The sequence below is a fragment of the Castanea sativa genome, chromosome 12, assembly GCF_040712315.1.
Source record: "Castanea sativa cultivar Marrone di Chiusa Pesio chromosome 12, ASM4071231v1".
Classification (NCBI taxonomy): Eukaryota; Viridiplantae; Streptophyta; class Magnoliopsida; order Fagales; family Fagaceae; genus Castanea; species Castanea sativa.
This window is the reverse complement of record NC_134024.1, coordinates 7,041,866-7,054,017: the sequence shown is the minus strand read 5'-3', so window position 1 is coordinate 7,054,017 and position 12,152 is coordinate 7,041,866. Positions and strand designations below refer to the sequence as shown.

General features: G+C 30.4%; 1 protein-coding gene and 1 non-coding gene across 2 annotated transcripts; both read right to left on the bottom strand.

Annotated features, from left to right (window-relative positions):
• Window positions 1-1,037: 1,037 nt before the first annotated feature.
• TRNAG-CCC (transfer RNA glycine (anticodon CCC)) lies at window positions 1,038-1,108 on the bottom strand. The gene has a single exon. It is a non-coding gene; the product is annotated as a tRNA-Gly (tRNA).
• Window positions 1,109-1,754: 646 nt separating this feature from the next.
• On the bottom strand, window positions 1,755-9,972 carry LOC142618313 (thylakoid lumenal 17.4 kDa protein, chloroplastic). The gene is made up of 4 exons (XM_075791223.1): window positions 9,778-9,972; window positions 9,214-9,335; window positions 6,520-6,766; window positions 1,755-2,188 (listed from the first exon to the last, which is right to left on the bottom strand). Exons 1-4 carry the CDS (start codon window positions 9,893-9,895, stop codon window positions 1,965-1,967), a joined length of 711 nt encoding a protein of 236 aa, XP_075647338.1. The 5' UTR covers window positions 9,896-9,972; the 3' UTR covers window positions 1,755-1,964.
• Between the last annotated feature and the right edge of the window lie 2,180 nt (window positions 9,973-12,152).

The window sequence follows — 12,152 nt, the reverse complement described above, 5'->3', positions numbered from 1 at the left end:
ACAAGACAGCGTTTTTTTCTTTAAAACAAAATTGGAGATGACTAAGATGATGAGTATGACACATTATTTATTTAAAATGGCATTGTTCCCTTTAATCGAGTGGAAACTCGCTCTATTAATGGGAAAAGAGAGACAAAATAATGCTAGTATTAATTAGGTAATAAAGTAGGAAAGTAATAGTATTTAATGATTTAAAAAAAAAAAGTTAATATTTAACCCAAAAAAAAGGGTATATAATTTGAACAATAGGTTCGATTTCGTCACCAAGTTTTGTTACTGATCTTTGTCCTACTACTATAAGAAGTAAGAAGTAATAGGTCTAACATAGAGAAACATACAATATTGGTTTTGGTACTACGGTAAGAATTATTAAATTAAAATTTAATATTTAATTGCTATATTGCTTTGTGGATTGAAGTTCTGGTGTACAATGTACCATTTAATTGCTTCTTTGTTAAAATTGGAGGTTTGGCTATGGTGGGGTGTCCTAGATGACTAAGATTTTTTTTTGTTTTTTTGAGAAACAAGACAGCGTTTTTTCATTAAAACAAAATTGGAGATGACTAAGATGATGAGTATGGCACATTATTTATTTAAAATGGCATTGTTCCCTTTAATCGAGTGGAAACTCTATTAATGGGGAAAGAGAAACTGAATTATGCTAGTATTAATTAGGTAATGAGGTAGGAAAATAATACTCATTCCGTCCAACTTAGTTTGTCCTGTTTGAAAAGTCAAACTTTTTAAGAAAACATCATTTATTGTCTTGTCTAACTTTTAAAAATGTATTGTTTTCCAAAACTACCCTTAAATAAATTTATCAAAAAATTGAATTTCTTTTCAAATGGAGTAGTTTTGAAAATTAAATAGGGGTATAATAGGAATATTAGTAAATTAATGACTTTTATTATTAGAAACAAGATAATATTTTGGGACATCCCAAAATAGAATAGAGGACAAACTCAATGGGTGGAGGGAGTAGTATTTAATGATTTTTTTAAAAAAATAGTTAATATTTAACAAAAAAGATGATGGTATGCGCATCCAGGGAATCGAACCCTGGTCAGTACCGTGGGAGGGTACTATGATACCACTACACCAGATGCGCTAATTTGACATGCAAACTACTCAAAATATATATAACTAATGATATACTAATGATATAAACCTATTTAAGAGTTATTCCTTGTAAATTCATAAAATTATATAGACTTTATTGACAAATTAGCATAGATGTAAGATTTTACGATTTTAAGGGGATCATGATATAACATTTCACAATGGTAAGACAAAATATTCATAAAGAGTGTCTTTGAATTTATCTTCTTTTATGTTTTATGACTTAAAAGTGTTCTTCTAAAAAAAATTATGAGGTGAATTTAAATTTTCTTAATGGAGCTTACCTTCAATTGAAAAGGTGATACTTTTTCAAATCATCAGTAGACAAAGTGAAACTTATCTTAATCATAGGTGTGTAAAGTTAATGTGTAATTATCCCATAAAACTTTGTTCCTTCTAATTATATATTCATATGATTAATAGTCTACAAGAAGTGATTCAAAACTATTATTTGTGTTAATTGAAGGGATTTTTTTTTTTTTTCCAAATATTATTCGTTACCCCATCAAGCTTTCAATAGGAGATGATGAAGAAATGACATTCAATAAATAATAGTAAAAGCAAAGTATAAATAGATAAGTAAAAGGAAATACAACAGCAAACCATATAATACCTTTTTTTTTTTTAGAAACTCAAGCCATATAATACCTTCTTCCTTAAATTGTAGGTCAAAAATCAATAAAAATTACCAAGATACTAAGAAATAGCAATGATCAACACATATATAATTCCTTTACAACAATAATTATTTAATGGGGTATCTATTACAAAATTCTTCATGTGACATAGTAGCCTACGTGTGTTTATTCAAGGGATAGAAGAAATGTGTGAAAGATAATATGAGGTCATCGACATCCTAACTCAGCTCTTCCATCAGCACCGATTGAAGTATTAGTACAAAGCTTTTGAAGATCAATGTAGCCAATAATGGTGTCCTCAAAAACTGCATCTTCCAATTGAGCTTGATTAAAGGTGGAGCCAGACAATACAGTGTTTCTAAAGACAGCTCCTTTGAGATTAGCTTTCTCGAAGTTAACACGATCCAAAACTGCATTTGAGAAATCTACACCTACAAACAATTATGGTCACTATTAGTCAACATGAATTTATAATACAATTTTGTATAGTTGGTATCTTCAAATTAGAGCACAGACAATGGTCTTAAAATTTGCTACTGAGACATCTGGTTTGGTTTGCAACTCCTCATAGGTTAATTTCTTGTATTGAAAGTAATGGTTAATTTCAAGGATTCTTGCCCGGATGACTTTTAGTTTTAGTAGTTATGACCAGATAAGTGTTTTTAAATTTTAAGTATTCTCTTAACCAAGAAAAAGGAGACAACTTGTGAAAGGTGAGTCAGCTTTGAAGACATTCATAGAACTTTAAATGGAAATAATATTCTCTCCAAGCCTCCTGCATCATATATTACCTATTAGTTCATCATATCGGTTTATATTCTCCCTCTTTTGCCCCAAGCTAAGATTGTTATGAAATTATCATACTTAGAAAAAGAACAATGAGGCATGTAGATATGTTTTAAAAGAAAAAACTTACTTAAAAATGACAAGATTACAAGAATGGGGACCTCGCATTTTTTTTGTTTAGAAAGTTCTATTCTAATTCCTGACAAAGAATTAGTAGCTTCATAGTAGTTGCAGAGTTCCAAATGAAATGGCCAATCCTTATATTATTTGATCATTACATTTCACTGTCTTTTGTGTCTTACAATTGAACATATTTAGAAAAAACACGATGAGGCATGTAGATATGTACTTTTTTTTTAATTTTTAATCTGACAAGATTACAAGAATGGGGACTCCGTGTTTTTCTTGTTTAGAAAGTTCTATTCTAATTCCAGACATAGAATTAGTAGCTTCATAGTAGTTACAGAGTTCCAAATGAAATGGAAGATCCTTCAATTTCAACTGTCTTTTTTTGTCTTACAATTGAACATACTAGTAAGTTTCCCGTGCGATGCACGAATACTGTTGTAATGTTTTACGTAAATTTGTTTTTGAAAAATATTAGACATATATTATAGCATATTTATTATAAAACTTTGTTAGTAATGAGTTCATTATAAAAAGTAACAATTATAAATTGCTCACATATATCTATTATAATTATTTTGTTCAAGTAATGAGCAATAATTAAAACCACTTGGAGTAATATTGTATAATAAAAGTTGATAAAAACATATTAATTCATTCTATATTATTGATTTTTATTATATGATGTAATAAAAAGCTTCATTACAAAATCTTTTTTTTTTCTTCAATCTTTGTTATTAAGGTATAGTAATGCTTGTTATCATCATCAGTTTCTCTATCTTCAACGTTTGAAGTTTAGTCCGTCCATATTTGTTCAATTTTTTAGCTTTCTTCATTTTTTTTCCTTTTGTTGTGTCATTTGTGTTAATCACTAATAAATTGACATCGAGATATTCTTAATTGGATCTTACAAAGTTTGGAATTTGTCACTAAGATTTTTCATAGTATTTGCATTTATATTAAATTTCAATGATGTTACAGTTTTTTTTAAATATTTTTATTTTTGTTAATTTTGGAATAGTGCAGCAAAAAGAATTAATATAGCATATTGAATTGTGTATTTTTTTTTCTTCCATACCTTTTTATCATTTGAATGTGCATCAAAAATCTTAGCAACTATGTAATTTTCAAAACCACCATTTAGATTAAATTCATTCAAATGAAGTAGAGAAATCCATTTTTTTCATAATTTTTTTTTTTCAAATCACATGGAATTCGTTCTCCAATATCAATATTTTTACAATAATTTATTGTACCTCAGTTTATTTTTCAGCAAAATATCTTGTAGATTCAATTAGGATTTTCTCGGCATCTCAATCAAAAATCACAAAATTTGTTTTGATAGTTGCATCAAAAACTTTAATTTGAATCATGTATCTGAAGTAGTTTGCAATTGTATATATATATATATAGTAGTTATAGTGAGATAAATATATTATAAATATTTGGAGGGTATGTAGTTGGTGTGAGTGCTTCTAACTTTTGGATAGAAAGATTTATTTTTGTTTCACATTTTGCATACCAAAATGATTTTGCTTGTGGTTTGACATTCCTTTCACAAAGTACGCATAAAATGTAATACCAACCTATTGTTGTATCAATATTACTTATTATTGCAATACCGTAGCAGTTTACATCTTGCAATAAACTTTGAAATTAATATGTATTATTTTTTTAATGTAAATAATATGATGTATGATTTTTTTTTTTTTATGTAAATAATGTGTATAAATTGAAATGATTAACAAACCTGTTTCGTAGGATCTCATTCAATGCATTTTATCTTTACTATTGTCTTCATAATATTTAAAGATAAATCCTCCTATGAATTTTTTTTTTTTGCATGTATTTTTGGTATTTCTTGTATAGAATCATTTTTTTTACCATTCCTATCATTGAATTTTTTTAAAGAAAATATTAAATTAATGGCATTTTGTGAGATAGTATATGATATTTATTAGACTTTTTTGTTATTATAAATTTTAGAAATATGCACTTGTCAATTATTTCAGCAACCTCAAGGATCTTAAGATTTATATATATTTTTGTTGCACTGGTCAATGACAGAGAATTAGTCTACATAAATTGCATAGAACATTATTAATAGACAAACACATATTGAATTGAAATTGGGGAAAAATGAAGACATGATTTCATGAGGATGAGATTTTCTAAAAGTATCACCTATATGTGGGGGAGGAAGAAGAGAGTTTGTAAGAGGGTAAGAGTTTTTGCTTTGATTCACACGTGGGAATGGTCAAACTTGGGTCAAAATATGTAAAGTAAGAATTGACTTGAGTTTTTCATAAGGTTTGGTCTACTTTTAAAAGGTAGTTTATTTTATAGTGAATTAATTTTGGTCTAATGGGTATAATTGTCAAGAACAACCCATATTTTATATAATAGTAAAAAAAAGTTACTATAATCTATTGGGTAACAGTAAAAAAACTTAATAAAAAGAGGTAAAAAATGCTAAATTTATGTAATAGTAAAAATAAGTTACTATGATGTATTGGGTAACAGTTAAAAAGACTTAATAAAAAAAGGTAAAAAATGTTAAATGCAATATTAGAATGCCACATGACAGGACAATAAAAAGAAGTTACTATAATCTATTGGGTAACAGTAAAAAAAACATAATAAAAAGAGGTAAAAAATGCTAAATTTATATAATAGTAAAAATGAGTTACTATAATCTATTGGGTAAGGGTTAAAAAAAACTTAATGAAAAAAGGTAAAAAAGGTTAAATGAAATATTAGAATGCCACGTGGCAGGACCTCATGCACTCTCACATGAGGTCTCTGCTTTTATGGTAACAGTAAACAAAACATAATAAAAAGAGGTAAAAAATGCTAAATTTATATAATAGTAAAAATGAGTTACTATGATTTATTGGATAACGGTTAAAAAAACTTAATGAAAAAAAGTAAAAAAAAGTTAAATGTAATATTAGAGTGTCACGTGGCAGAACCTCATGCACTCTCACATGATGTCTCTACTTTTATATATATATATATATATATATATATATATATATTGATTTGTTATAGAAATCAAGGTCCAAGACATGAGCTCATTGCAACTAGTCTAAATTCAATAGACCAGAACCTACTAGTAGTTCTGGTGCAAGTAAAGTAATCCTAGGGGTAGTCTATGTTTAGCCTAAGATTAGTCTCTCTATATATCGTGCCAACAGACTAGTTATAACACAATTCAAAACAATAAAGATGTAGCCGCTCAAGGGCTTTCCGCTATGAATGTAGGCTATTAGATCGAACCACAAAATATTAGATCGAACCACATTAATTTTTGTGTACTTGTGCTTTCTTTCTTTTTTTCTCTCTCTTCTCTCTTTCACTCTTAATACCAACATAAAATCTAATATGGTATCAGATCTATGTCACAACAATTCTTACAGTATTCATGTGTATACATATATATGTGATTTAGATGGAATTCTCTACGTTCATCACATAACACAAACAGATCATCCCCAGAGTATCTAGATCTGTCATTGTTTAAACTTTATTCAAGGGGATGGAAGTACATGGGCATGCCTTTTAAAATAATAATAATAATAATAATAATAATAAGTAAATGGAAGTACCTGTAAATGATATGAGGGAAAGTATAAAACAAATAAAGAGAATCATTCTTCTCAAAGTACCTCAGATCATGCCCATTTAAAAAATATAAATATTGAAGTGTTAAGCTTGTAATAGTGTATGCCAGCTAATTATCTAAATATCCTTAGCTAAAAGATTTGCACTGATAAATCATATGAACAACAAATAAGTGGATGATTTCACAAAACAAAACTCAAAGTATGATTTATAGATAGGAAATTACCTTTGAAGCTAGCTCCAGCAGCATATGCCTTTGACATCACCACTTCTGTCATGTCTGCACCATCAAACTTAGCATCTGACATAAGTGCTGCTGCGAGAGACTTCCCCTTGAGGTTGGATTTATCATTTGTGTAATCACAGAATCGGAGATCAATCGGCTTGTCATAAACACCATTTGCCTGACCTATCGTGTTACCAACGAATGCTTTCTCACATCGATTGGGCTCTGTTGATAATGGAGGCAGCCTCTGCATGGCAAACATGAAATACATTTGTTCAAGTCAAGTCCTTTACAAGTAAACTTGTATTCTTCCATGAAATTTAGGTCAGTGTTTTTGTGGTAAGAATGATCTACATAGTCTTCTTGTTACCCGATAAACTGTGTGGTTTTGTCTTTAAAAAAAAAAGAGAACATGCATGTCAAACACACAAAGAGACCAACCAGAAAAGACACACAGCTGCAGAAACTACAAAGAAATTAGAAGACCCTATCAGCAAAAACAAGCCACGTGAACGAGTACTTGAGCATCATGCTCTTCAACTTCAAACTTGAAGAATTCAGGGGTCAAAAACCCTTCTATTTTCATCCCTCCAAATACAACACCTATTGAGAAGACACAAAACTAAACTTGTCTTCTCCCAACTATTCTCAAGTCAAGAAAACAAAGAGGTAAATAGATTCCAGACCATCAGAGAATGAAGCAATAGCTCAATCACTGATTATGCATCTCTACAGATCATGTAACAACCATTTCATTTTCGACTTCCCTGTTATCCAACCATCTGCTGCCAAATATCTCTCATAATTACAGACAAAGCTAACAACTTTATGTGGGGTTAACATACCTGCAATCTATTAGCTATCATAGAGAGGAGAAAAACGAGTTCCCATTTTGAATTCTATCTTCACAAAAGAATGGTTTCTCCCTAGCTTAAATGGCACCTTCTCCCCTCATAAAACAAGTTGGAGGGTAAAGTTCCAGATTCAAAACACAATGGGTGCTTGTGTAGCTTAGCCAAAAAAAAAAGGCTACTATGTGTGCGTTTGGGTAGGGATGAAAAGTAAAAATTATTTCACCATTCAGCTTATTTTTGCTACTATTCATGAGCCTGATTTTAACTGATTTTTACCTTTATCTACAATACTTTCAACAATAATTTTCAATTTCAGCAAAATAAGCAGTATCCAAACACACCTTATAGCTCATTATTCCAAGCAAAGATTGCAATGCTGAACATCCCAATCAACATGTCACATAATTGTCCAATCTTTATCAATTAGAACACAAACATTCCAGAAATTCTTTCATAATAGCCTCTTAGCCATCTAAATTTCCTTCCTAATTTCACGCACTTCTAAGATTGAATATTTTTTCAAGGATGAAATAAAAAGGTGGTTTCATGCGGTTACCTCTACCAAATAACTGTGAAAGAGGAGTTGGTAGATTAAGGTGGTAGATTCAGTGGAGAAGACGCCCCATGGTTCTCAGAACAATGATTCGGGGATCAAGCCAAGGGGGATCAATTTTTAATTAGAGAATTCATTAATAATAGGTATGTGAACAATGGTCAATGGACCCCGTTAAGGAAGTAGGAGGAAATCAAAACAGTCACATCTGAGTATGAGATTGATGGCAAGTCATTAAAAAAATTTCAACATGATTCCCTGGTCAAGTCCAAAAGAGGTTATGGTCAAGGGTCCATTTTTGGAAAGTTTTAATGAGGAATTGAAAAAACTGTCAAAACAATTAATTACTTTTCATTTTTCCATAAAAAGTTTCCTAAAATGGTTTACTAATATATGCTCTAAGGGCACATGTTAGTAAATCCCTATTCTCAAAGAGGGTAAAGCTGCAGGACCAGGTGCCAATGGGCGATGGGATGTTTGAATATCAAAGTAGAAAGGAGTAATGACATTTCCCTTTTTGGAATGTCCTAAGAGTCTAAGTTCCTCGAGTTATACTTATTGATTACTAGGCCTAAATATTTATAGATAAAGACCATTTTTCCTTTAGCTAATCACTGGAAGTGACAATTGTTTTTAGGTATGAGGTATCAGGGATTGTGACACTATTGTGACAAGTTTCATAATCCTAACATCACAAAACACAATGGCAAATTTATCAGTCTTGAGGACATAGTGACATCTATGTGAAAGGCAGTGGCCTTGATGTCCTCCCTAGGGCATTACCCCCACAACATTGCCCCTGACCAATACATCAAAACCGCACCCCATGAAGTATTCCCAATCAACTTAAGTATGCCAAGCCCTGATGAGCATCCTGGACCCCCCTTCTGACCTAGACTGGCATGAAACATCCATGCCTACCCAGGGCTTGCTGGAGACTTTTACCCATCTAGGAAGCCACAAGGTGTAATGCTAACACGCCTTCGTCCATGTGAGGCCCCTTGATGAATTTATCTTAATTTCTTGATTATTTAAATTTCATGTGTCAAACCATAACTCAGTCGCAGCTTCTCAATTTTCAAAGCAATGTCCAAGTCCAACCTTTAGGCATAATTCAGTTAAATGTGTTATAGGTATATGTGGCAGATATGAAAACGCTTTCAAGAAAACAAAGAAGCAAGCTAGTTACTCTATGCACATTAGTAATTGCTTATGAAAAAAAAAAAAAAAAAACTGGATCACAAAATTGAGTGTTTCATGAAATAGTTATAAGTGTGTGATCTGAACCTGATTAGCAGCAATTACAGGTGAGGTAGCAGTCAAAGCCCAAACAGCAAGAATACCACAAGCTACATTCTTAATATCCTTGAGATGGAATAAGCTTCTTTTGGATTCAGAACCATCTCTAGCTGCTCCCAAGCACACCAAACATCAATAGCATCTATCAGCTTGACAATATTAAAATTCACTTAGTGGGCATCAACAGAATCAAACTAAAATGAAAGAAATATTGGAGATTTTCTGTATAAGCAATTTGAATGAATTCAAACTAAATATCCATATAACATCATGAACTAATCATAACCACAAACTTTTCTTTACTAGTCAAGACAACCTCATAATTCAGAGTCAACCAGTTAAACCAAAATTCAAACTTTTATCTTATAAAATTTATAAATATGTATAAAAATACAAATGGGTATACTCATATCTTGGTTATCATTAATCTTCCATCAGTTTCATTCAAATATCAAAATAAAATTCAATCTTATAAACACATCAACAAAACAAGTTAAAAGAATGAGACAAATAAAAGTTTGAATTTTGGTTTAAGAAATGTGGGAGTCTTACCAGAGCAAGTGATTGTGATGGAAGAGTGGAATTGTGGAATGGGAAAAACTTGGCGTTTGGGTGTAAAACTTCGAAGACAGAAACTGTTTGGGGAGAGTGGAATTGAAAGAGTAGCCATTTTTTTTTTTCAATATTTGGAAGCTTTTCTGTGTCTATGATCAGACATGTATCTTATCCGTTGATGGTTTGGGTGGGTAGATACCTTAATATCTTTCTGACGTAGCATGACATATAGGATTGTGGATTGGAGTTGTCTGGACACCACAGGTGACAGGACAGCTTGATTGTGCTACAATTACTTCTTCTTTTTCTTTTTTTGATTTTGAAGGCATTTTTATTATGTAAACATTTACAATAAATCACTTCTTATTTTTTTGGGAGTCTAATAAATCACATTTTAAATTGTGATGTGTCAAATATTGAAATTTTTTTAATTCCTAAGTTAAGGTGCTTAATGTACTTGGTTAAATATCTTTTTCACAAGTCTGTAGAGTTTAGGAAAATGTTTTTAGTGGATTTAAGGTTTTCTGTGAAGTGGTTTTTCTTTTGAAGTGTTCCTAATCAGTTTTTCATTTTGTCACCATATTATTGTATACTTGTGAATGAATTTGTAGGATCGGTGATACATTATTTAATTTGCCTTTGCATATTTTGAATTGCCCTACTCATGATTATAAATTGGCAAGATCGAAGTACCTGAATAACTTAGTTTAATTCACTTGTAATTCAACAATCGGGTTTAAAAACTCAATAAAATTACATGGAAATATTATAGGATACACCAAGTAGCTTAATTTTTTCATGGAACAGATCTATACTAAAAAAAAGAGTTTGATGTAAAAGATAAAAAGAAAAATGAGTAAAAATTAAATGAAATTATTTTTCATCGTTTGGGTAAACCAAGAAAGTGGAGGGAAAATGAAGTAATATAAATTGGTTCTTTTTTCTTATTCTTTTTTTCTTGCACCTAACTTTCTCCATGAATTTCATATCAAGGAAGGAAAATCTGGACTCAAGAAAAAGATATGGCAATATTTTTCTCTCACTCTTTATGAATAAAAAAGAAGAGACTTTTAAAAGGTTGATAAAATATTCCGTACTTCAGAAAATGAAAGAATTATCCTTATGAATGAGATTCCAAGACTTTTGGCAAATAAATGGTTTTAACTTGAACAATAACTGATCATGTTCATAACTTTATATATACCTTCTTCTTTTTTTTTTTTTTTAGAAACACACACGTATATATACAGGAGAAGGGAGATGAAATAAGGAAATACATTCATACGCCAACACCAAAACTGCATGCGGCAGTTAATGTTGCAGAACCAGTGATAAACCTCTTCTCAATATCACACCTTACCGATGTGGAACGACTCAACAATACTAAGTAAATTTTTTTTTTTTTGAGACTTTATATATACTTAAAGAAGCAATTTAAGGCCTAAATTAACATGAAAAGAACTAAGCATTTTATAGCATTATCAAAAATTCTTTTTATATAGCTCTATATGAAATACAAGTCAAAACTGGAAAAGAAAAACTTTACTGATGAGACAACCAGGGCAGTAGCAGAACCAAATTGGGAATATACTTCAAACAGATGTCTTTTTCTTAGGTAAGTTATTTTTAATCAGACATAAAAAATAAAAATAAAAAATAAACACAAGAAAGGGAAACAATTAGTCACTTATTCCATCTTGATACAAACGAGTATCAAGGAATATAATGGATGGTTTTCCAATCCCCAAGTGAAAAGAAAAAAAACAAATTCAGGAAACTAAAATAGAATCATAGAAGATTGTTTAAAAAAAAAATTCCTAGAAAACTAAACTACAATTAGAAGTTATTCTTATTCCTAATGGTAATCCATTAGATCCTCTTGTGGTCTTGTCCCTCATTCGAGATTGAATTTAGACCACCTAAGTTTTGTGTTTGTCAATTATACCATTTATTGCCACATGTCAATTATACCATTTATTGCCACATGAAAAGAATAATAAATGTATATATATTGAATGAAGAACTTAAACTTGGAACCAAATCTTGGAAATTTTCTAAAAAAATAAAAACATAGTAAGGATACATTTAGAAATTCCTCTCATCCCTAATCAAAGAAGTCATAGTGGAACATGTGCATCTTTTAAATCCTTTATGTGTTTTGTCATTCTTTGATGTTTGAAGTTTGTTAGTTTGAAGTTGCTTTGAATGCATACCATCTTAGTTCATGTCTGTTTTGTATAAAAGTTATGGCCACAGATTAAAAGAGTGACAGATACTTTGAAAGATTTTATATAATTATATGTTCTACAAGATTTTATACTCGTATGATCATGATCAATCCGATCATGAATAACTTGTATAGAAGTAATAAT